Below are 26,259 nucleotides of genomic sequence, written 5' to 3'. Positions count from 1 at the left end.
TCCACCCATAGGCAACATTTGTACACATTATAGCCAGGTTATAAACAAATAAGAACCAAAAACAACCCAAAATTAAATGTAAGAATATACAAATTCACACATTTTCACATGAAAGTGACTAACCAAACCCCAATCATAATTGTCCACTTGAAAGTAGAGTATTATATAAAAATCCCTCCAAAGGGTCACAAGATAAATCTGATGATTTGAAAACAAAGTACTGCTTCACAGTTTATTTCGTTTTTTGGACTTATATTTAATCATTTTACCTATTTAAGTGAAATAATCAGTGAAAACTGCTAAAAACTCATCTGAAAACTCAAGCCAGAAAGGTTGGAAATGACTCAATGGCTGGCTGATCATCAGATTTAATTGACACAATGACCACAAAATAAGGTCATGATGAAGGACTCTCTTCAGATGAGTCAAACAAACAATAAGAACACCAATAATGATTGATTTCTATTGAAAATAGTGCTCAAGCCAAGACCTAATGTTGTTTTGTGGAATGACAGTGAGAAAGAGGACATCTCTATATTAATAAAAATCAAGACACCTACGCTTAATTTCGACAATAATCAAGACAATATTTGCTTTTTGGTGAAAGAACTGTTGTGTTATAACTGTTGTGACAGGTTACTGGTTGAAAATATCTGCATGAATATTCATAATAGATAGACATTTTTTTATTAGTAATTAACTTAAGAGACTTAAAATAATAATCAACTTAATGATGGTGATGAATCTTGAAATTTACATTTATGGATGTGAAATTTCCCTATCTAAATATAGAAGTTGACAATAATACATAGTTTCTTTTCTTTGTGTTCAAAATAAGTAATACTGTTTTTATTATTTTAGTTATAAACTCACTAAACACGGCTCTTACGTTGTAAACAAAGGCAGGCCCTCTTTAGTGCGCCTGTAGCTCCGCCTTGCGGTCAACACGCAGTACTGCATGCAGACAGCATGGCGGCCCCCGTGAGGACATTGTGTCGCTCAGGTGAGACAGAGGTTATTCAGTAAATATATCATCTGTGAGACGAGGTACAAACAAGAAGCTGCTTCATATCTTCTTGTATTAGTCGCTGTTTTTGTTATAAGTGTTTGTTTGAGTCAGCGCCGTAAATACGGTAAAAGACGGGCATCGAGGCTAACGCGAGTGCTAACAGCTGTGCCATTTATTCTGACACACTGAGCACAAAAACTCTTTAAACGCCTTAAATACAGATCTGCATCTGTAATGAGTGTGTGTGTGTATTTCAGGTGGCTGTGTGTGATTTAAGAGGCTGTTTTTATGTTGTTGTTGTCAGTGTTGAGACTCTCCAGCAGGCAGGTCAGCACAACATGTGGACTACAGGCTGGAAACAAGTGGAGGAAAGAGTAAGTACACTGTCTTATACAGGTTTATATGTTTATAATGAAACATGCATCACTAACTACAACTTCTATGGGTGATAAAGGGGACATGCATCACTAACTACAACTTCTATGGGTGATAAAGGGGACTTTAATGGGGAAATACACTTGTCACAGCAGCTCGCATACACAAGCTGGATAAGAAATGACTCATAAATAAGAAATCTGCTGGTGTTAAAGAGTCTGACAGTCTGTTTAAGGCCAGTCTCCTGCAGGAGGTGAAAGAGGAGTTGTTCGTGATGGATGTCAGCTTTGCTCACATCCTCCTTCCTCCACCACCTCCTCTGGTTCCAATGGCAGCGTGCTAAGATCGACTTTATTGATTTGATCGTTACAACAGGGAAATTTGCTTGTTTCAACTTCAGCTTTATATATTTCTATAGCACCATTCATACAGAATTGTAGCCCAAAGTGCTTCACCGAGCAGAGTAAAAGCAGAAATAGACAACAGCTAACAAGGTGTAAGGTAAAAGAGCAGTTGCATGAAAAACCGAGATTAGAAGACGAGTAAAAAGCATAAAACTACAACAACGAAACAAATAAGAAGAAAAATTAAGACCTATAGGGTAAAAAAGCATAAATTAAGAACAGTTGCAGTAAAAATAGATAAGACCTGTACAGTAAATAAGCACCAGAGATAAAAGTAACATGGAGTGATCAGGACAATAAAAACAGTGAATGATCAGGCACCTCAGGTAAAAGCCAGACTAAAGAGATAAGTTGTTTTTTAAAGAGGTCTACAGACTACAGCAGCTCACAGAACACAAGGTGGATAAGAAAAATACTCATACCCTGGCTCAAAAATACAGAGTTATACACACCGTTTACCTTTCAAGTGTATGAGCATGCACATACAGTATATCTACATATAACACAGGAAAAAGTAACTTAAAGTTACTTAGTAATCTAACAGTGCTGAGAGTCTGACTTAGGGACCATCAATAACTTAATAAATCAATAAAATAAACTTTTTTCCATGTGAAGTGTACGGTTGTTGTGTTTACTGTCTGAGGCGTGAGATACAGACAGACTGTAACTTCTAAACTTAAAAAACAATCATGTACGGGATCAAAACTTTGCCTCTCTGTACTAAAAAGTGTCACTACACTGAGGTACAGCATGAAGAGGTGTGGCCAGTGCAGTAATTAATTCATTTTGTACATCATAATCTACCGTGAGGCGAGTCCTGCCATCTCTCTGTGTGGTTTTATGACTTTTTTTGGATTGTCACATTAAAGATTTCTTTTTTTTTATGCCTTTATTGATAGTACAGCTGAAGACAGACAGGAAGCAGAGAGAGGGGGAGTGACACGCAGTAAATGGCCGTCCGATGCGGGATTCGAACCGGGGCCAGCTGCAGCGAGGACTATAGCCTCCACACACGGGGCGGCCGCTTAACCCACTATGCTACCGACCACCCATTAAAGATTAAAGATTAATTACATAATATTTTTGTTTCCTTACAGACATGGACTCGCCCGAAGTGGTACAGAGTATGGCCCTCTGACAGATCTGCCCGACTGGTCGTTTGCAGGTATTCTTTACTTTATTTAAAAGTTTTAGTATCTGTGGAAACACGGATATTAGGAGGTATGTGTCTGTGTAGAGCAAACTTAAATTCAGGGTATTTTAGCCAATGCAAAAACAAGTTATTTCCCTCTCCTCTGCTCTGCAATAGCTATTTATGATTTTCTATTTGTGCATCTGGACAGATGGAAGACTGGCGCCTCCACTGAAGGGACAGCTGAGACGGAAGCAAGAACGGGAAGTTTTAGCAGTGAGTATTACGACGCGTTTGAGCCGCTCTTTCTGTGTTTGTTTTAAAGCTACATCCTTTTTGTCTTTTTTTTGTCGTTCTTTCTCGCAGAGACGTATCGTGATGCTGAGCTCGGAGGTGGACAGAGGAATAGAGGCGTGGAGCGAAAAACAGGAAAACGCCAGACGACTGGAGGAGCACAAGAAATCTCTTTTACTGAAACCTAAAGGGAAACTGTTAATGAAGAAAAAACCTCTGTAACCATGTTGATGTCCTTATCCCGTTGTTAATCATCATATTTATGAGGACTTCTTCTGCTTGTGTGTTTTTCACTGTTGATTTCTGCAATAAATGTTCCATTTTCTTGATTTATGATCATGGATTTGTGTAAATCTGTCCCACTAAATGAGCCATGAACACTTTAATGTCTCTCAGCTTCCACTAGAATGCAGCATTTCTCTTTTTTTTTTCTAAGGCAGTGTGAAGGCTCAAACGCCATTTTGTCTGGTGTTGGGCTCAGAGAGAGGAGATCTGTTGGGCAGGCAGAGGAAGGGAGGAGCTGGCAAACATAAAGTAGCTCTGATTCAGGGCCTCACTGTGTATATATGAGTGAGTGAGGGGTTCACACCTTGGCATGTTGTAGTAAGTCAGTGTTATTACTTGAAATACATGATGAATGATCAGTCAAGTCTGCCTTGGTGTTAAGTAGAGAGAGCCAATAAAATCCATATATGAGGCAATATTCAGAGTTTTAGTAGCAACTTTAAGATGACTCAAATATTTGCTGATGTTTTTGGACACGAGTGCAACATTTTGGCTCGTGTGTCGAGCATTTTTCCTCGGGGGGCATTTCCACCAACAAAGAGTGGGGGGAGAAAGTATGAATTTGGAGTGTGCCGCTGCCTGGAAAGATGATTTTCCGGCTGCAGCCAAGTTGGCAGAACGTTTCATCCCATAGAAAGCGATATTTGCTGAAGATTTGAAGCTTCATTGAGCTGCAGAAACGTCAGATTTTTTTTTTAAAAAAAGCAGGAAAACATAAATCAGCTGCGAAGAAGTGGCGTAAAAAAAAAAATCTAGTTCCACTTCTTCGCCTGCAGGGAATCAGACTTCACCTTTTTTTTTTTGTCACGTGCATTTATGGTGCAAAGGGACATTTTGCAGAGACCAGCGAGCAGCTGTGCCTTTGTTAAGTCAGCACTAATTCAGAGTGACTTCTAAACAGACTATTTACAAAATGAGGTAAGCCTCTCCTCTCTTTGCCCCACTCTCGCCCTCACTCGTACTTATTGCTCCCTCCATCTGCCTCTTTTTTCTTTCTCTCTCTCTCTCTCTCTCTTTGTCTTGTTGCAGACTTCAGCAAAGCCCCACTGTAATTAGGGCTGCGAGCCGCTGAGTTGCAGATTCTTTTCTGTGGAGATGGGAGTTTTCTCCCCCCTCTCCCCTCCTCTTCTCTTCTCCTCCTCCTCCTCCTCCTCCTTTTTTTCATACAGTTGACCAAAGGAGCTGACTGCTTGTTGCGTTACAGAAGTGTGGGAGGACGCTGAACAGACCACAGAGGGTGTTGTTAGAAATGTCACTCACACACACACATCCTCACACCTGGACCATCAAAGACCTCCAACTGCAAACCCACAGTGAGAAATGTAACTCCTCACGCTTTCTCTCGACCCACCATCTTTTTCACATCCTGCTTTTTTCTTCTTCTTCTTCTGAATGTCTTTCTCCTCAACAACCTCTACTCCTCCTCCTCCCCCATCTCTCCCTTTTCCTCTCTTCCTCGTGTTGTTTTGGTTTTTGGGGAAATGAGAACCAGATGTTGCTTATTGTGCAGAAGTCAGCGATGGAGGACGGGAAGGGAGGGTTAGGGTTGGTGGGTGTTTTTAAGGGGGTAGGGTGCGTTAGGTGAGGTCAGTCTGCTTAGATGGAGATTAGCTGACAGGCCACTGTAGTTTCACCCACAGACCAGAAACAGGGAGGGTTTCCTGGCACGTATGACTAGGACTTGGGCTGCAGGAGGATGAGCAGCGCCACCGGTGCAGAGTTTGAAGAAGAAGGGGAGGGGGGTTTGTTGAGGGTCTGATTCAGCAACTTGTTCCCAAAGACCGCTTCCTGACCTGGGTGTTCCTGCAGTGTGGGGTACACTGGGTAACATGTTCGACAAAGTTACACAGGCTTAACATTTTGAACTGTGAATGACTGTATGAGAACTGGCAGCGCAGGCTGCAATTATCTTTGTTTGTTGCTAGTTGGACAATAAACCTTGCGGCTTCTTTGGTAGTTGGAATATTTGTTTGGTTTTTTGGCATGTTTCTCGACATCGGAAACAGATTGTTTTCACTTTTTGTTTCATGTCAGTTTGTTAAAATACTTCTGTTTAAGTGGAAGTTTGTTCTGTACAAGATAAATGTGGAAGAGGAATAAATACTCATATCCTCAATGCAGTCATGTGAAATCCCCCCATGTAGCATTTAGCTCAGTGATGAACCGGCGACTTATCCAACGTGTACGCCGCCCAGTGTCAGCCGGGATCGCTCCAACCCCCCACGACCCTGATAAGGATAAGCAGTTATGGAAAATGGCATAGCATTTCTATATGGTTTGTAGCTACTAGTTTCATATAGGTAGTTTAGTCTTGTGGCTCCCAACCACAGTTTGGAAACAAGATAAATCTGATGTCTGCGTCACAGTTTATTTTTCATATTTAGTTTTTAGGACTTATATTTGATCATTTTACTTAATAATCCGTGAAAACTCATCTGAAAACTGAAGCCAGAAAGGTTGGAAATGACTCAATCGACACACATGTATCATATTTTCTAAGCTTATCGTTTTTTATGTAAAATCTTAATCTGAAAAGTAGTGACTATAGCTGTCTGATAAATACATTTGCGTTTAAAATTCAGCATGTCGTATTAAGTCGCATATAAATGGACCTCAGAATTGCACTTGAGTACAGTATTTGAGCACTGAGATCAGAGCGAAACCAGAAGACGAAGATGAAGGGAGAAAAAGTGCTGTCAGAGTTACATTAGAAAGCAAACGCTGCCATAATGTAGGTCACCCAAACAAAGTCTCAGGTTGAATTGCAAGCAGCTGTCCTGGCCACTTCCTGCCTGGCATGGAGACGGAGTGCTGAGCCTGATGGTTGTTCCTGCGCCGCCCAGACAGACTGTATGAGTTCAGCATTAAAATGGCTGACAGAGAGAGAGAGAAAGAGAAAGAGAGAAAGGAATAGGAGCCAACGTGGCTGCCAAAGGTCTCATCTGCGTTCATGTCCATGACCCAGAAGACAAGGCGGGGAGCAGATGCTTGGCAGACAAAGCTGGTAGCACCTCCAAATAGCATCCAGATTACTGCACGAAAAAGTGTCGTCTGACTCAGTCAGTGGAATTTCCTCCTCCCCGTTACTGATCAGCAACATCCCTTACAACATCAAACATCTCATCTGTCTTCTCCTCTGTGCGTCTGCCCATCAAGATAGCATCATCACGGCAATCTGGAAGCAAAAGTTCTCTGACAAAGGCGACAATGTGTTGTTAAATTCTTGAAAAGAAACACTATGCAGTTTGTTTATAATGATCAGGAGCATGGAGACGCTGTTAAATTGGTATTTTACCAGTTCATCAATTGCTAGTGTAATTGAGAACCTGAGGATACGCAAACAGAGAAAAGTCTTTAAAATCTTTGTAGTCTCTGTTTATTTTCTTATAATATTACCTCTTTGTCTCCAAGCCTCAAAAATGACCTACTTTGTTCGACTTGTTCATGAAACCAAAAACCACGTGAGCATTGTTTTTTTTGTTTTTTTTAGTGAGTCAGAACTGACCCAGACGATTCAACAGCAGCAGATATGGAGAGTTAAGTTTTTTAATAATAAACGAGTTACTCAGCATTAAACGGTTTCCTGTCATTCAGATTTTTAGTAGCTCTTTCTGTCTCAGAACAGGTCTTACCGGGAAACGTCCCATGAAACTGTTTAGATGACCTGTATCAAACTTCAATAATCAAAACCGTTGACCTACAATGACCTAAAGTGAAGCAGCTCTGAGAATTATTTAAAGAAAGAGTTGCCATCTTTTCATTTCCGTCGTCCTCTCTGTAAATAAACTCAGCACCCTCTTTAAGTTGTAACTAAAGACATCAATTAATAAATAATTTGATGATTAACCAATGCTTAATAAGTTGTTTGTGCATGAATCTTCATTCAGATCCTCGTTCAGGAAGGTAAGATATGCTTCAGTTTTTGTTGTTCTTCTTCTTGTTTTCCTGCACAGTTCAGCAGCACAAGTTTCTCTAGGAAGACGGATTAGCCAAAACAGTTACTGTGCCGGAGAGAGACTCATTGAGACGAATGGAAACACCAGGTGACAGAGAGAGAGAGAGAGAGAGACAGAGTTTGGCCAGTGGAGGAGGAAAGTGGCTGAACAGATGGGAGAGGGAAAAAAATAGAAAAGATGGAGTCAGTCTGGTTAGTTTACACTGTAGTCATGCACTTCCAGGAATGCCTCCTCTAGTGTCTCAGTTTAACCCATCAAGCTTGTTATAAAGTCTGTAATAAGGGAAGTCTTTTTTTTTTTTTTGCCTCTGTGAAGCAAGAAGTAGTGTTTTACCTCAGGGCACTTCATGGCCAGTTGTAAAAAGAAGTACTCAGATTGTTTACTGAAGTAAAAATACCAATACCACGCTGTGAAAATACTCCAATGCAAGTACAAATCGCGTAGACTTTGAGTTTAACAGAAACATTTTACCACTGTTCATGAAGAGTAATGTCACCGCCTCCGGTTAAAAAAATCTTCTGTCACATTAAAGAGCCGCTATAAACCAGCTGGAAAACTCAGTTTTGCTGACCCCTTGTGGTCAAACGTCTCACCTGGCCGCAGTGACGTCACAGCGTACTTCAGGGTGTCTTAGTACACTGTGACATCACTGCTGAACGGTTTCTGTCTCTGCTCGAGGACGCTGCCGTTTCAACTAGTTAAGATCTGGTTAAAAACAAGATTAAACAAGTTTAAACTTGTATTTTAAAGCTACTTTTAACAAGACGGTTAAAAGTGGTACAAGGTTTAAAAGTTTCTAATTTATAAAATTAGTCCTGGAAAATGTCATTTACATTTTTCAGAGACTAAACTGTAATTGCCCACAATTTTCTTTTCTTTTTTTTTTTTTAAGTCGGTGGTTGTTTGTCATGATCTTGCGGTTTACCGAGGTTGTTGTTGTTTACCGGTACACACACACATACACGCAATACATTTCCAGTATGCGAAGAGTTAAAGCAGAGAGCACGAGGAAAGAGCAGAGAAAGAAAGAGCAAAAACAGACCAGAGATACTTGTGGCGAGGGGAGGAGTGGTTTGAGACTGAAGCCTCATAAAAAGAACAATTTTGCAGTGGGTGAGGAAATAAGAGAGAGAGAGGGGAGGAGAGGGGAGGAGAGGGGAGGGAGGCTGCTTGCAAAAGGATTTTTTAAATAGAAATGAGCAGAGGGGAAAATATCTCCAAGCCAATAAAATAATCACTGCCCTCCTCACTTCTCTCACCTCTCCTTTAATTCACGTCTTCACAATTAATTTTAAGAGCTGTGAACTTCTTCTTTTTGTAGAGGCCTACACACACACACACACACACACTCACACACACACACTCAGTACACACTCATGCAGAGTGCAGCCGGGTTTGGGCCGAGAGCTTCAGATGTTTCAAAAATACCAGATGCTCAGTTGGAACGCGCTCCTCTAAAAAAATGTGACCGTTCCATCATTTTTTCCGACTCGTTCCTCGGCACATGACCCGCCAGCCACTCCAAGTCCAAAACAACCGGCAGTGGTGTAACTGTATCCAGACTGCTCCATCTGCGGGCCCTCCAGCAGGGTCCTCCTCCACCTGGTCTGGAGGTCTGGAGGTCAGGAGGTGAAGACACACTGCAGACACAGCTTAGTGTGTTATAAAACAACACAAAGATGTTTTTTTAAACTGTGTTTGCAAGATGAATATTCAGACTTTTTGCGTTTCATCAGTTTATGTTTGTCATTTTTCATCTGTTTTCATTTTAACACGCAGAGATTACTGTTGAACTGTAGCTGAAGTGTAAACATTTGTTGTTTTATTGAGTTACGCTGTAAGAAGAGTAGTTGTTGTCCATCTAAGGGCTCCAAATGAACAATTAAATAACAAAATAACAAACTTTAAGATGTAACTTCTTTAACCGATTATGGTGTGGATGGACATTTTTATCCTCCACAAAAACAAAGGACGAGAAAGAAATGGAAAAAAACAAAAAACAGCAGACGTTAACCTGTTGTGCAATGATGAAATCATCCCAAACAAACTTGTTTTCCAAACACACTTCAGGAAGAAATATAGAGCCACGCCTGGCCTCTAACTTTGAGATTTTCAAAATAAAGTATGGTCCAACTAAATACAGCTATAGCGCTGTTTAGACCAAAATGAACTGATGAAATAGTGTATTATGAAGATTACAGCATGCACTCACTGTGCACTGTATGAGGTCCATATGTATAATATAATACAACAGCGTGTGATATTTCCAGTTTCTGTTGACGCAAAAAGGTGATAATTCTACTCTGTGTTTATTACTGAGGTTGTAGTGAGCGGTGCTGTTATACTGGAGTGCGATACACTGAAAGATGTCAACAATTTTGCCTTCTTTGTGTGTGTAAATGGTTGTTTATGAGCCAAACAGGTGTGTGAAGTACCTTATTGTATCATATAATATGAAATCAGGATGCTGTTTCAATCAAGGAGATTCAGCCAAGTTGTTGAAACATTAAAATATCTTTTCAGGAATTAATCAAATGTGCTTTTGGCGTGACCAATGTGAATTTGTGAGGTTTCTGAAAGGCATTCATAACAACAAGACTGTTAGCTCACAGTGATTCTTCAACTGATTGAACTGAATTCAAATCTTCCCACAGATATTTAGAGTTAAGAATAAAATGTTCTTCTCTGCACTGGAGTAATATAATATAATAATATCAAAAAGCTGTTTGTAAAAGTGTGTGTATGTTCAGATACAGGTGAGATGATTGAGTTTATGAAAGAATGGAGAAAAAAATAGTTGGACTGTTTGTAGAAAATAGTTTAATTTCACTTTATCTAATGAAATACAAAAGTGAAAACAGGCAGGAAAAAAAAAATGTCATTCCATTTTATTGATATGATCATCATTATAAATATCATTACCATTATCATTGTTATTAACTAAATGAATTCACCTTCAATTTTGATTTGTGTAAAACAAAAATCATCGAGCACCATTAAAGTTCATAAATAGCATTACTTGTTACTCTGTGCCAACATCTGTCTGGGTAACGTCACGTTTACCCGCCCTCTGATCTGATCTAATTCATCACATGCCGAGTGTAAACTGGGATTCATTTCCACCATTGTCACGTTATGCCTCTGTCCAGCAGGACTCCGAATGACAATGTACAAAAGAAAAAAAAAAAACTTTACCTGGAGAACAATAATAACAATAACCATACTTATAATAACAACAATTTCCCATAACAACGATAATAATTAAAAAAAGAATTGCACCGTATTGTTGGAAACTTGTACCGCTTACTGACACATCTGGACGAGCAGCTCTGCTCGTATTCGACAACAAATGTACTGGAATGTTTCATCTGTGAGATAAAGTCACATTTTTTTTTGTTTTTGTGTGTTTTTTTTTTAAAGAAATATTTTTCCCATCTGACTGCTTGCACTGAAAGAAAAGTTTTTTTTCCCCTAGTTTTTGTACCACAAGAACCGTCCGTGCACGTTCAAACGTCTGCATCGATCGATACTAAACACTGTGCATACGAGGCGTGCTTATTATACCTCAGCTCCATCGAAACCATCCAAAGAGTGGGCAGGTGATTATAACTAAAACTGAACAACTCTAGAGTTTAGACAGGAGAGAATCCTCTTAGTAGTAAGGCTAGGCATCGTTTTAAAGTGTTCTATATGGAGAAATATGACCATTAATCCTTGTTTTCTATTGACAAAAGAAGCCAAAGTTCTCGAGAAATAAACACAAAAAACAAAATTGCAAACAAAAGTTTGTTAAATCTGGATCTACTCGATCAAAGAATACGGAAGCAAGGTCATAAATCTGACCAGACATTCAATACCGACTTGTTTTTTAAAGCTATGTGCAGGAGTATGAGGTTTGACACCCAGCCCTACTTAGTGGTAGAGAAAGAAATCAAAGACAAGCAGGAAATGAGCCAAACTTTGCCAAAAAAAAAAACGATGGATTCAAGAGATTCCCTCCCCACCATTGGCATGAAATGTATTTCAGAGATTTCAAAAATAAGAATCAGACAGCAGTTCAGCTGGAGTCGTCCAGTTAAAGGAGAGGAAGGAAGGAGGGGTGCTTTTTTTTTTTTTTTTTCTCTTTTCTTTAATGTGAGAGAGGAGAGGCGGGAGGAAGTCGCTGATGATGAACATGAGTCTCTTTGTATATTTCCCTTCTCTATGTGAGATCGCGGGTATGTTGTTAATCTCTGCACACAGAACAGTACATGTAAATAGTTAACATACAAATACACATTTTCCTGATTTCAGTTTTCTAGGGCCTTTTTCTTTTCTCCCTTTTGTGGCACGTACAAACCACCCAAGACTTAACACACCGTCCCCCTTCTCCCCCCCCCCCATCTCTTCTGTCTTTTCTCCGGTTCCTCCTCTTCCAAATCCCCCCTTCCCTCCCCCATCTCAGTTTCCGTCTTCACCCTCGGCCCTCGTTCTCTCTCTCCCTCTCTCTTTCTGTCCCTCTGTGGCAGTCTGTCAATCACCTCCCGTCGCTCTGTCTACACCTTGTCCAGGAGGGATCTCTGGCAGTACAGGAGGCGCCGAGGCGTGCCGTACTTCCTGAAGAACAAAAGCGCTCCCAGAGTGACCACGACCAGCACCAGTAGGAGGAGAGGGATCACCACGGCCACCGGACCGGCGCCGCCCTGCGATTCTTCCACCTCGATGATGATCACCTCCTCTTCCCGACCCTTCTTGGGCTCGTCGCCTTCGCAGCCCATCCAGTCACTGAGCACAGACTTGGGGTAGCCGCTCTCCACCTTCATGTACTGGTTGTTGAACTTCCAGTACTTGTTGGCTTTGTAGAAATAAGTGTAAGCTGAGGAAAACAGAACGCTTTATGAGTTTGGAGGGTTCGAACTGCTCTCTACGTACGTCAACAACGTGGCTGCAAATTACTGAAATTTGAGCAACTGGAACTGAGAAACGTTTGAGAATGCTTGACTCTGATGAACTGATCTGTCTGGCTCTAAGATCTTGGATCATGTTCAGTTAAATGAGGTGGAAAACTTACATCCATCCTCGCTCATGATGGTAGATTTGATGTTATCTGGCGCGCCGCTCCACATGCTGATGGGCTTCGGATAACCAGTGTCCACGGTGCGAGTCTTCTCGTTGAAGCGGTAATACCTGCAAAGGACACAAAGACACAGGACTGTTAAAGATCTACAGTCCTAATGAAACCACTCATAAACCGTACGGCAGATGCAGGGCTGCTGCAGGCGGACAGCAGAGTTCATTTCCTTGGCGTGGGCGTTTTAACAATCCGAGGAGACATTTATATTCAGCAGTTACACAGGAATTAAACAGGGTAGTCTTTAAGGCGTGCTCTGATCTTTTAACTGTATTTGGACTCAATTAAACAAAGAAGACTTATTGTTTCTCTACCAAACTTATATTCCCGACTAGCATTAAAGGACGAGCAGCAGAACCAGAGACGTCGTCTTTTTTTATTTCATGCATTGTTCTCCCTTTCTTCCAAAACCTGATGCCTACATTACCCACAATGCAACCCGACCGCCCACCGTTCTGGTGCGTCTAATGTGTAAAACGTGTAAAAATCAATGGGGTTCCACTTTGAAGCAGCATTTTGACAATCATGTGTCAAGTATTAAAATCAACGGGAAATATTAGTGAGAATATCTAAAACCTTTTTGGAGGCTAGTCAAAGAGGGGGATGGGGTTGACTCGGCATTTCTAAAATCCCCCCAGATGATGCTGCTTGAGGCGTCTCAGCAGTTTACGATGTTGAATGTGTAATCACAAAGCTCCTTCTCTCTTAATCTAAATACATGCACGAATGCTAAAAAATGTATAAGAACAAAGAAAGTCTGCGCTGCTACATGTGTAAAACTGCAACTGAATTTAAGACACGAAGGATAAAGCGTGAGTCAGAGGACTGAGATGTGGGATGCTGCCTCCGGCTCACAGATACACGCATTAAAAGCACAAGTAGTAACAGGTTAAGACTACTCTAGAAGAGATTAGATCTATAAATGAAGGCTGCAGGAATGTTTCCATAGAAATAAAAAACATTGTTTTGACAGGTGTACAATGTAAAATAAGCTTCAGATCAGATTATACCAACTAAACCCTGAATTGACGGACTCACTTGGTGCCTCTGAAGAAGTACGTCTGTCCTGTTGGTGTGTAGAAGAGAGCAGCATCGATCTTGTCTTTGGGTAGACCGGTGCCCAGGTCCTTCAGGCTCTTTGGAGAATCCTTGTCCATGTTGGACTCGCTGAACACCCAGTACCTGTCACCTGGAGATGGAAAGAACAGAAAGACGAGGAGGAAAGAAGACATAAAAACAGAAAGAGGGAGCGATCAGACATCGAAGAAGAACATTCGTGACAGTTAACACGTGATATTCGTCATTCCAGCGGCTGCAGTCGTCGTAAATCTGGTTTCAATCTGACCCCAGAGGGAACCTACCCTTGAAGAAGACAAATTTCCCATCGTCTCTCTCGTAGGCGGCGTTGATGTTTGCGGGCAGGCCTTTCCAGAAATGACTGATAGTCATCGGGTAACCTGTCAACACCTTGTTGTTACGCACACGCCAAAACCACTTGTCCTGAAAACACACACACACAAACACACGCATACAGATTAGAAATATACGCAGACTTGATTCCAACATAGGATTAATTTGTCTGAATAACATGAAATGTGATTAAATAATTAGATTATTGGCATCAAACTAACTGCCAGAAATCTTGATGATCTGAGAAAAATACAAGTAAATTGTAAACTTAGTAAATTGAACATCTGCAAACATGAAGACAAGACCTTTTCACAAATTTTTAAACATTTTAACGGCAAAAAAGTTTTAATTGATAAATCAAAAAAGTTATCGAGAGATGATTTGGCAGTCAGTTGTAACCCTGTTTTATATTATTCATGAAACATTCATTAAAATGTGTCAGAAAATAGCAGAGTTTGTTCATTTTTATCTCACAGTGAAGCTCTGCTGAACTGCTACACATCGACCATCCTTTCAAAAATATTAAAAAACAAAACAAATATATCTATAAATGTGCAGTAAATGTAGTTCCAGAGATTAAGTTTTATAATTTAATCATTTTATTTTGAAGGAGCACTATATATATTGTGAAAGCTAGAATGAGTAGGTCGAGTCTGAGGAGCTAGACGAGACAAACAAACTTTTTTTTTGCACAGAAGACGTGCTGTCATGTCATGTTAGGAAAAGCACTTGTGTAAATAATAAAAATGACGACGGCTGAATTCCATTCAGATGCTGTCACGCTGTCACGCTGTCGTGATTTACCGGGACAGAACGCCTGCTGTGGGGAGAAAGTCTATAATAATAATAAAAAAAGGGCCCTCCTGTACCTTAAATACAAACTTTTCCCCTCTGAGGATAGCGATGGTGTCAAAGTGTCCCTCACAGATGTCTGGGCCGTGGTCTGGGCTTGACGCCTTCGTGGGTCGAGGTGGTGGAGGGGGAGGAGGGGGACCCCCAGATTTGGTTCCTGTGGGAAAGATGTCGTGAGAGAAGAGCGAAATAGTGAATGTGGAGGAAGACCACTCAACATATTTACTGTGCTACTGTGTTGACTCACTTGGGTCCAGACTAAAATATCCCAACAACTACTGAAGGGATTGCCGTGGAATTTAGTCCACACATTCATTGTACCCAGAGGATACATCCTGCTGACTTTGGAGATTCCCTGACCTTTCACTTTTTGGGGTTGTGGATGACATAACTGCAAATATATCTCCTTGGAGAACAACTCACCGTAGATTGCCTGGATGCCCCGGCGGTCATCGTCTGGGAGCTGGAAGTTTTCTGTATCAAACCACTGGTAGAAGGGGGCCATGATGGCAGAAGGGTCGTTGGAGTGCTCCAGACCCAGAGCGTGACCCAGCTCATGCACGGCCACCAGGAAGACGTCATTACCTTCAGAGAGAGAGAGATCAACATATAAAATTCAGTGTTTCTAGTTTATGTTTCTTCCAGGATCTACAGTTCATCGTCTCCTCTTCGCTCTCTTACCTCCCTGGTCGGCAGTCCCTGTTGTCCACGGCTCAGCGAGGTCAAAGTGCGTGTCTCCTCCGATGCCGTGTCCGGGGAAGTAAGCGTGAGCCAGGAAGCCGCCCTCGCCGTCGAAGGGCGTGCTGTCACCGTGGAAACCCTCGGCGAAGGAGAGCATGATGTCTGCAAACTTGTCGACCTTGTCTCTGATGTGGCTGTACGGGATCTCTCTGAAGGTGAGCGGGATCACGCTCTCCCACACCTTGAAGGCTTTTCGGATGGCTTCGTTTGTGGCACGTTCGCCGATCTTAGGGGTGTAGTTCTGTATGCTGTTATAAAGAGCGCAGAGACAGAGAGGTAAGGCTGGGATGGACAGAAGGAATGTTACTGTAGGGCTTCAAAATAAAAGCATTTAGCACAAAATATCAAACATCAGTCTGCTGCAGATTAGTCTGCAGACTTTAGGTGTCTCTATATTAAATAAATGGAGAATAAAGAAGATTTCTCCACTATTATTAAGAAATTACGCTTTGGATTAATTTTGGAATTAAAATCCAGTTATTAACAATGTTTTTTTATTCTTTTGCGCAATATTCTGTGGACAGCTGAAGCATTATTTAGACTTTATTGATTAATCCACTGATTGATTGACATGTCCATTGATGAATCTGCACCAAGTTTAATCTCTTCTTTAAGCAAAAATGCAAAAATTTACTGGTTCCTGTTTCTGAAATATGATTATTTTTAGTTTTTATTGGTTTTCTATGATAGAAAATACTTGTATATGTTTATATATATATAAATGTTGGACAAACAAATCAAGCAATATGAATATTTCAACTTTGATAAGAAATTCTAATTCCATTTCTTCCATTTTCCAAACATTTTATAGATCAAATCATCGGTTTATTCATCTGGAAAATAATTATATTAATATCAAACAGCGTAGTCACGTACCTGAAGGTCACCTCAGACTTGTCCCACTTCAGACCCTGCACGGCGTATCTCTTCCTCCTCAGGTTGGTTTTCAGCTCCGGGCCGAACTTATCTGGGACGCCACACCGCGGCTTGCTCATCGCCCTGGCAACAGCAACATTTATTTTGTGAAAAAGCAGCCTTGCTTTCTTAAAAATATCTTTTAAATCTCAGGTCAAATCAAATGATGAGGAATAATTCGAAGGACTCACTCTATCGTGTTGGAGTCTATGGAGCCGGTGACAGTCAAACCGTAAAACCTCTGCATGGCTGATATCGCTGTTACGATGGACTTTGGTGAGCGGATGGCCTGGGCTCTGACATCACCTGGAGGCAGGTAGCCATACTGCTGCAGCCAAGCCTACAAGAGACAGACAAAAAGAAGAAAATGATGATGACATGCATTTCCATAAGATATATCTAACTGGGGATTAAATGTCTTGTCATGTTAAGAAGCTTCTCCATCAAGATAAGACGTGTCACGGAAAATAATAAATATATTCCGCAAAGTTTGACAAATTACACAAACAGACATGCGTTCATTATTCATTATTCTCCAGAGAAGTGATGAATTAGTACCTGAAGTAACATTACAGTGTTTACTGTGGCATCCTGTATCATTACATATATAATGATTATTCTGTTTTTAGAGCATCTCCAACGGTGATGAGGACTGAACTGAACAACCTCACAATGTTTGTGACACTCTGACTGAAACTTATCCAAAAATATCAAATATATAGAACGTGAGAAGAATTTGGTGATTGTTGGTTAACAAACTACTAAAATTTGTATAAAATTTGTGATTGTGCGTTGCAGAAATGATCATTTCTCACTAAAGTTCAACAAAATAGATATAAATAAATATCTAACCGGGCAGATAAGATGATTATTTGTGCACAAAACGAGGCGGGAATGCTCAAAGATATAACCGCATATGGTCGTCTTTCTTATCTCAAGTAGCAAAATCAAAATCTCAGGACACCTAACCTCTAAAAACTTCCTTTATCTTGGCTGCTACACTGAGTATACAGTGTTTTGGTACATGTGTCTATATTTCCATATAATACAAACAACTAAAATACTTTAATCAGCTAAAACACAGTGATAGGTCTTTATTCAAGCAGTAATTTGGAGTGTTGCAACACATGATTAACATCCTCTTCTGTTTCTGTTTTACTTGAGAAGTTGCTCTTAGTCAGACTTGCCAGAAACATCATGAAAACCATCTGAAAACACGTCAATGTCGTCAACAAAACAGAAAGGACTGGCCACTTGTATGAACCTGTGGGTGTTTTTCTACTTCCAGTCAACCTTCTGAGCTTGTTTGGACCTGCTTGTCTTGAGCTCAGTTGTATCACACAGATTGCATGGTGAATAAGGGTGACAAAGGGTGAATGTACGTGGGGTTTTGTATGCTAAAACCCTCCACAGCAGCCAACACGCCCCGAGGTAACTCAGCATGTTAACTTTATTGTCGTTTCTTCATGGCGCTGTGACATAATCCCGTTTATGAACTCTTAAAAAGCAAATCCTCACATGCCCCCTCGATTTATGCTGAACTTGTTACGGGAAACTTTGTTGTGGGGTCATAAAGAGGAACTGAAAGCCAAATAAAACACACAATCTGCAAACACTGATGTCATCTCAGTCACGATGACCCAGAAGTCTGTCTAGACTATCGCAGCCAAAGACAACTGGCGGTCAAAACGCTGGAAAAAAACAACATTTTCAGCAACATTTGCTTTACTCAAAGCTTTAGTGCTTTAGTCCCTGCTACCGTCTGCCTGTCCTCCTCCTCCTCCTCTCTCTGTCTGCCCTCATGTCAACCAAAACCACCACTATTTATCTTTACACATGAAAGGCCAGCCTATTCTTTCCACTGCCTGTCGCTGGTGGTCTAAGACTCTCTTTAAAAGGGAAAATTTGCCACGTTTTGTGTTGATGGTAAATGTAGTCAATCGAAACAATAAATTCCTCAGTGTCCAAGAAATAGCTGCTGAAATCTGTTTATCTCTCAGCACCAGAACTATATTGGACACATGCAGCGATGTAGTTGTTGTCAAAGAAGAGCTACAAACTATTTCAGCTTTCGAGAAATGGAGGTCAAACCGCAGAAATTTTATTTGCTTGGCGTCAACGTTTTGTAACTTTTATTTGGACCCAGGAGTTAATTTAGGTTCCTACATGGGCTTGGGTGTCAGAAGCTAACATGCAATGCATCCTGGTACATGTAGGCACAAGTGGCAAGCAAGAGACTCAACATAGCATGTACGGAAGATTTAATTCAGTTTCTTTAACTTCTTTACTGATTGGATATTTTCCCTTTCAAGCAATAGTTTAACAGGGGAATGTGCTTTTATTCTCTTTCTGGAGTTGGTTCATTTTGGTATCTGTCAGTCAAATATTCAGGGAGGAAACAGATAACCTCTAGCAGCCACAAATGACAAGTGGAAGTGTGCATTTTATTAGTCATAATTCTACTTTTCACTCGTTAGACGACGATTCAACACGTTATATCCAACTGGTTTGATTTCCACAGTGTAAAAATGACACATTGTGGTTTTACATGGAAGTGTGGATGTGGGTCAGACCTTAACGCTGGGCAGAATTAGTGTGCTTTAGAGGTAGAGTTTGACCATTAGACACAGTTTAGCTGTTTGAGCTGCATCTTGAACCGTGTGTTTCCAATCACAGAGAGTTAACGCTCATCTTCAACTCCACCACGGATCCACGTCGGTGGAATTACCCCCGAATTCTTTTGTTAGCGTCATCTAAACCTCAGCTATCTCCCTTATTCCACCATTGGTGCTGTTTTTCTCGTCAAGCCTTCCTTCGGCAAGTGAAGGAGGAAAAGCAGTGAGGGGGGGGGGATGGAAATGTAGCAACTGCATGGGCAGGACTACCTGGCCTTATGCTGCCTGGGCACACACAGCTACTGTTAGTACTGTGGTGGGCAGAGAGGCCAGAGAACAAGGTTCACTTATGACGACCTGCAGAGGGGCAACTTATCCCCCTTCTCTCCATCTCTACATGTCCGAGCCTCACGATTTCTTCAAGATTTCTCTGGATTATTTAAGCATCCAGTTAATCTAATTTATCTCCTGACTCTCTCGATCTGCCTCGAATCCTTTCTCCGTCCCCTCCGCTGACTGCTGCTAGTGTGTGCTGTGGCTCCAGTGTGGTGACGCGTCTGCTTCTATAAAAACACTGCCCTGAAAAGTCTCCCCCACACCGTCAAGACCTCCACTTCTCTCCTCTAGTCCCGAAACTACTCCACACACCACCACCACCTCCGGTTGGGACGCCAGGTATCCCGGCATGCACCCCTCCTCCCTGGAACTCCCGGCAGCCACCATCAAAGCTTCTATTTATTGAGACTTGTACATGGCTGGTATTGTTGGCCTCGGGGGTAGCCAGGTAGCTCGCTACACGGCCATGTGTGGTCAAAGGGCTGGCTACTGGTTTGGTAAACACACTCCCGGGTCTGTGCAGTGTGTGTGCGCAGTGACGTGAGGTCTGAATGTATAATGCACAGACACTGAAACACAAGCAGCATGATGTAAAGTTGATGGAAGAGGTCGTTTTGGTGCAGCTGTGTGATGTATACATGTGTGTGACCGTACTGTGACCTTAATATCTAATGTAGAGCTGAAAATTATTATTTTTTAATCATATATGACCCATTTTTAAAGCTAAAAAGCTAAATATTTAATTATTTCTGCCTTGTAAATAAAAGGATATGTTGCTTTTCTCATCTTTATCTTTGCTCTGGACAAATTAGGCGATAGGAAATGTGATATTTAACTTTTTCTGGCACTCAAATAATCATAACTTAATCAAAAAATAACCTCCAGATTAAGAATGTTGTAGTTGCAGCTCTATTTCCATAAAGGTGTATCATCACTTGCACAAATAATTAGATTTACATATGAAAACTTCAAAACTTTGAACAGTAGAGGTATTTTGAGTGTTTTTTTCTGACTTTTTATGGCAGATTTTTTAATCAATTACTTAACAAAAGTTACAATAATCATTAGTTGCAGCTCTAATATTAGTATTAGATGTTTATTGGTAATCAAACTGATTAAAGACACTTTAAACATCTTAAAACAGAAGCAGGTGCGGTGCTCTGTACAGCTGCAGCGGCATACTGATACCAGGGGGACTGTTGCAACAAAATTATGCCTATTATTAGAAAATATGGCATAATATTTTGTGAAATTATAACCAAAAACACTGTTTTCATTTCTCTAAAGGCCAATGCAAATTATAACCAAAAACACTGTTTTCATTTCTCTAAAGGCCAATGCAACTGATAATAATAATAACTGCTGTGAAAATCCTGTGCAAAAGCGTTTTAATGTTCATCAGGGCTGCATTCATTTATAAGGGGGCCTGGGGCAACATTTAATGGCTGGGCCCCCATTAACCCTCCATTCCTTTTCTAACTCTGGTCTATAATCTACACAGAGTACCAGGTGTAATCTGTTTTTACTGTGTCTGCATGTGTGGTCGAAACCTGTTTTTTAACCAATAAACCAGACTGAATAAAGCTTTGGATATAACAGTTTGGTGTCTACTGGAGAGTTTCTAAAGAAATTAGATGAAGTTTCCCTTCATGATTTATAAAACTAACAGAGCGCTTTGCCACTTCTCTTCTTGCTAACTTCGAAGTAACACAGATTATCTGCACAAGCTATGGCCTCAAGATCAAGTACAGCAGGACCTATTTATTGAGAACAAACTAGATGATAAACCTGAAACTCACAGCAAAGAAAATCACTTAGACCCATCGAGTATCAGCGATTTAAAGACGTGATCAGGATGGAGGGCAGCAGGTACGTGATGTCATGCCATCACAGGACGTGCGTGTGGCATCTATTGTTACACTCTGACTCACATTTTCATGAATTGTCATTTGTTTTCTGGATGGACTATATATAAAAAATTTAAAAAAACACCCACAACTTCCTGGTAGAGCTATAAACAAAATGAGAAGTGCTCTGTGGATTTATAGCTGCAGTGGAAAAATTGTTGAAATATTTTGAGAGGAAGTGAAACTGTGTCTATCATATGGATGTCTGTCTATATTATACAATATTTACTCAAAGAAACGAGGAATTAAATAGGAGTGAGGATGTGAGTTTATATACAGAGCTGGATTTAGGTTTATTCAGCGTATTATACACTTAGTAGCGCGGTAACATGTCTGTTAAACGCTGTCTTTCTGTGTATAGCAATGCTGCCAAGTGTCAAAACACCATTTGTTTAAAACCTCCACTGCTTTTTACTGCTGTCACTGTTTTCTGTGCACGTAAATCTCACAAGAAGGTGGACAGGCGAAAGAAGATGATCTAAAACGCAGAGTTACATTAGCGCGGGAGAGGTAAAGACATTAGTAGGAAGGGCAGTAAAAGAAAGAGAGGGAGAGAGAGAGAGGGAGAAAGAAAGAGGGGTTTGGAGTATGGCTGAATTTAAATATGAGGGACTGAGTCAGTTGTTCCTCTTGCGCGTTGCCAACGGAAAAAACTGGGAATTCTGCTCATGAGCGGCTGAATCCCACATTGCCATCATTTCTTGGCGTCTGTGACCCAGTTAGCACCCACATCAGCCCGGCGCAATCCTTTTTTTTTTATATTTCTACTGGATGAAACAGGTCAACGGGGCATGAAACCAGCCGATAGTTTCACTCTGATCCGCTGAAACCTCGTTTAGCTGACGCGAGCCAACGATAACTGTCACATTCATACACATTTTATACAGCGTCTGTCTGCAGCGGATAAACACCTTTAAAACAAGGTGCATTGCACCGTGAGGCAGTATTGGAAAGTAACTAAAAGTTTACTTAAGCACAATTTTGAGGTATTCCAATTTATGCTTCTTTATACTTGTTACGCCACTACATTTAGTTACTAGTTACTTCAATATGTTACATACAAAATCTTCTAAAATTGTTTTAAACTTCCCACCCGGAGAAATCAGCTCCACTTAGACCAGTTACAGCATTAAGATGATGGGCATTACTTTCTGATAGAGTATACTCGGACATTATTTATACTTATTATTTGTTAATTATTAAGAATATAGAAGTTACGAGCTATTAATTATTGTGTCAACAAGTTGTGAAAAATCCAATTGGCTGGCTAAAGAGCCAGAACCAAAACCTGCATAATGAGTACTTTTACTAAACGATAAATACATTGTGTTGATAAAACTTTGATGTACGTTGGAATGAATAAGGATTGTAAAAACCTTTGACCAACAATTCATGCAACTGTTTAGGCCCTATTGTCACAACATAAGCTGACATTTCAGCAGTAGTGGATGAAGTATTTAGATCCTTTACTTAAGTAAGTGTGAAAATACTCAATTAGACCTTTTTTTGGGATGGAAAGAACAGTATATAGCAAATACTATATCAACAAAAAAGGTACTTATCATGCAGAGTGGCCCATTAGTTTTATTTTTAATGTTGTCTACGTACTGTAGCTATGACTACAACTTAGGACATGTGATAAAAGCTGACCCGTCCCCTGATGAAGACTGTGAAATGTGAATAAAAGTTTAAAGAAAAAAGCTAGTAAGTAGACCTTGAGTTGCGATTGTTCTGGTCAACTATGTAAATTTTGTTATGAAGGTGTAACTTTACTAAAAGACTATCTCTTCCAAAGTTTGTACAATGACTTTTATGAGCTAATATAATCATTTAGATGTCGATTAAAAGTATAAAATACTGTAAATACTCTTAGTTACTTTCCAGCACTGCCTGTAGTTTCTCTACGTCTACCAGCTGGTTGGCCAAATCTTCAACTTTAGTCATATCCAACCAGCTGAGCATGTCGGATTGAAAACTAAAGATGAAACTGATGGCAACTTTGTGGAAACTTTCTTTCTTTGATGTCTTTTACGGTAACAAGACAGACCATTTTTCTCCCTGTCAGAGCAGCATGCACCAGATCTCGAGCAAAGGTTTTTCTTTTGATGCTACGTCAACAGCCACTCCAGTCGAGATAAAGTGAATCTAACCCAGATGTATTTTGACTAGATCTGCTAGGGATCACCAGACATGTGTCTCCAGATGGCAACGGGAAATCTCCAGATTTTTTTGTTGTTTTTTTTTTCATCCAGATACGGAGAGATCCTGTTTTAGACCCCGTTGTTTTCATTGCTACCCACTTCCTTTTGCCCACAAAGTCCAACTAAGCAAAGAAAGGTTAGACAAGGCAAAATCCATGAATGAAAACAGATGCCCGGAGGCCACAAAGGTACTCGAAGAGGCTTCGTTTCCAGAGAAAAGAAGAAGAAGAAGTCTTACTTCTCTTATTGGTGGAGCTTCTCTTTTAACTCAGCGTGGATTAAGTGGGTTTAGTTTGTCAGGGTGAAGTCAGAGATGGATGTTCAGATGTTGACCAACGCTGATAAACCACAAAATTCCTCTAGACTCAGTTTCTTTCTCAACCCCCGAAAATCCCATGAAAGGAACTTCATCGACGTTAATTAAACATTTCATGTCACTCGGTTGTTTATGCGTCTTTTGTTTTTCCTATCCAGTTTTAGTCTGATTTCTTCACACACAGACACCCTGATCACAGGGTTCAAATACAGCTCCCAGGTGATGTAATCCTGACCCATATAATTAACTCTTATCCTCTTTCTACATCAGGACTGACTGCTATGTCTGACAAGCACCACACATGATATATATCAAGACAAGACATTCACTCTTCTTCCCCCAGCCCTGCTGGTTTTTATTACTTTAGCACTGCAGCAGTGATGTTAGAGGTATTGTCCTCCAGCTGCCGAAGGCGACGCTGCTGTAAACAGATGTGTTTTCTCACTTTGTTTACAGACATTCATCACCGCTCCGGTGCGTTCGCCGCAGGAGGGGAGCTGCCTGCGGCCTCTTATAAACTGTCTGAGTCTCTGACTTATCCACCATGTCTGGCTTTGAGTCACACGCCAGCGACTTGTGGTCAGTGACTAAGGTCCTCCTTCACTCTCTTGTGCATCCTGTCCACACAGAACTACAGCACAGACTTCTGGATACCTTATGTTTTTTTGCTCTGTGAATCAATTTCCTGTGACAGCTGATGCATCCTGTCCTTTTACAGAAACACCTTATATCGACACTTCCCGACTGATGTGACTAAACGCTGATGCTGAGCTGTAAATACTCACATCAAACATCCCAATGACCACTACCTACAGAGCAAATGTGAAATGGGGCTGAGACCAGAGGCGCCCGTGGGAGCTCGTACCCAATCATTTACAGAGCTGCACGAGACCTGACGACAAAATATGTTGTTAGTCGAGGGCCAAGCTGCACTTTGGTGTCTCCGGGTCTGACGCCTCAGGCCTACAGTCTCCCTCTCATGTCCAGCTTGTTGTGCCGTCTACACAGGCAGATGAAAACCATTAACCCCCCCTCCCCAGTCCCACCAGAACAAAGCAGCCCAGCTGAGGTTTCTAAACTGCCCCTGCATGGCTGGACCCCCTCCTCCTCTTTCTCCATCTCCTCCTCCTCCTCCTCCTCCTTCACAAGCCACAAGAGTTAAGACTCATGACATTTTTTTCCCTCTTGGATGAAGTTTCATCTCTTGTTACAGTCTCTTCTCTTTTCAACAGTTCTCAGTCAGGACTGTTTGGAGGGAGAATAAACATGAGGGCGACATAAACAGTTCCTGCCTCGCTGCTGTTGCAAGATTAGAGAAACTCTGGTAAACAGTAGAAAGACAGCACATGAATCAGTAAAACTATAACTCCCTGTCATGATTTGATATAAACACAATAGAATATATGTAGACTTTCACATGCAGAACACTATAAATCTATATAATCCAGAAAAATGTGATTGGAAACAACTCAAATAACATTTAAAAGATGGAAAAATGGCAAAAAATGAAGTTGTTTACACATAAAACAACGTTTTAAATTCCTTCATGTGTCACTTTGCATTGTTTAAAGTAGATAAAAAGTGATTTTCCATTAGGCTTACCTCTGCTTTTAGTACATTTGCAGTGACGGAGGTAAAACCAAAGCAGCAGAGAGCACAGGTCAGGGTGAGGAGCTGGGGCAGCATTCTTCTTTCTGCAAACTGCCCCCCCGGAAAAAAACTAAAAAACTAAAAAACTTTCTAAACAAGTCCCGCCGTCCTGACAGCAAACACCGAAAAAGAAGAAGGAAAAAAAATAAAAACCAAAATAAAAATCAGATCGATGCTCCTTTATGCTTCTAAAACGTGGCAGAGCACTTTTTCTGCTTTCCGCATGGAGACTTTGAACGCACCAGATGAGTTTCTCTGCACAAAACAAAAAAAGTCAGAGCAGCAGAGTCGAAAACACCGAGCAAACTGAGAATCATCCGGCGTGTGTGTGTGTGTGAGAGAGAGAGAGAGAAATGCTCAGCTGGTGTTAACTAAAGCTTCATAGTTTGGCTTCCCGTCCCTCTGGTTGGATTGTCTGATGCGTGTGTGGACGTGGTCAGAAGAGAGAGAGAGAGAGAGAGATGGATTTTCCTCTGGGTCCTCCTCCAGATGTGCAGACGTCATTTTGTTTTGCTGAGCAGCTTTATCAATAATGCATGAATGATACAGAAGTAACCAGAGGTGGGAGAAGCACTTAGATTTTTTTTTTACTAGTAAAAAGTGTTATTGTTATTATTATTGAAGCATGAATGTGTTTGTTTCCACTCTCATGTGTTTTTATCGTGTCTTAAAGGTGCAGTGTGTCAAATCTAAGTGTATCTGTCGACAGAAATGAAATATAATATTCATAACTTTGTTCTCATCCGTGTAA

The 26,259-nt window shown here is 40.8% G+C and overlaps 2 protein-coding genes across 2 annotated transcripts; one reads left to right on the top strand and one right to left on the bottom strand.

The window, feature by feature from the left end:
• The first annotated feature begins 907 nt into the window (after positions 1-907).
• On the top strand, positions 908-3,547 carry mrpl52 (mitochondrial ribosomal protein L52). The gene is made up of 5 exons (XM_010748232.3): positions 908-1,003; positions 1,314-1,383; positions 2,886-2,953; positions 3,132-3,196; positions 3,287-3,547. Exons 1-5 carry the CDS (start codon positions 970-972, stop codon positions 3,434-3,436), a joined length of 387 nt encoding a protein of 128 aa, XP_010746534.3. The 5' UTR covers positions 908-969; the 3' UTR covers positions 3,437-3,547.
• Positions 3,548-10,255: 6,708 nt separating this feature from the next.
• Positions 10,256-25,950, bottom strand: mmp14a (matrix metallopeptidase 14a (membrane-inserted)). Its single transcript, XM_019262524.2, has 10 exons — positions 25,461-25,950; positions 16,675-16,823; positions 16,445-16,567; positions 15,509-15,816; positions 15,251-15,412; positions 14,845-14,984; positions 13,927-14,065; positions 13,604-13,754; positions 12,506-12,621; positions 10,256-12,310 (listed from the first exon to the last, which is right to left on the bottom strand). The coding sequence occupies exons 1-10, from the start codon at positions 25,542-25,544 to the stop codon at positions 11,991-11,993; spliced, it is 1,692 nt and encodes a 563-aa protein (XP_019118069.2). The 5' UTR covers positions 25,545-25,950; the 3' UTR covers positions 10,256-11,990.
• Between the last annotated feature and the right edge of the window lie 309 nt (positions 25,951-26,259).

Source organism: Larimichthys crocea, chromosome I (assembly GCF_000972845.2).
Source record: "Larimichthys crocea isolate SSNF chromosome I, L_crocea_2.0, whole genome shotgun sequence".
NCBI classification, from domain to species: domain Eukaryota; kingdom Metazoa; phylum Chordata; class Actinopteri; family Sciaenidae; genus Larimichthys; species Larimichthys crocea.
Note: the sequence above shows the minus strand (reverse complement) of the source record. Positions and strands in the feature narration are given on the sequence as shown.

Coding starts and splice junctions, on each gene's coding strand:
- mrpl52 (XM_010748232.3), top strand. CDS start 970: ATGGCGGCCCCCGTGAGGACATTGTGTCGCTCAG. Junction 1,384..2,885: donor GGAAACAAGTGGAGGAAAGA/GTAAGTACACTG, acceptor GTTTCCTTACAG/ACATGGACTCGCCCGAAGTG. Junction 3,197..3,286: donor AAGAACGGGAAGTTTTAGCA/GTGAGTATTACG, acceptor TCTTTCTCGCAG/AGACGTATCGTGATGCTGAG.
- mmp14a (XM_019262524.2), bottom strand. CDS start 25,544: ATGCTGCCCCAGCTCCTCACCCTGACCTGTGCTCTCTGCTGCTTTGGT. Junction 14,066..14,844: donor GGGAAAAGTTTGTATTTAAG/GTACAGGAGGGC, acceptor GTGTGTTTTCAG/GACAAGTGGTTTTGGCGTGT. Junction 12,311..12,505: donor CATCATGAGCGAGGATGGAT/GTAAGTTTTCCA, acceptor TGTTTTCCTCAG/CTTACACTTATTTCTACAAA.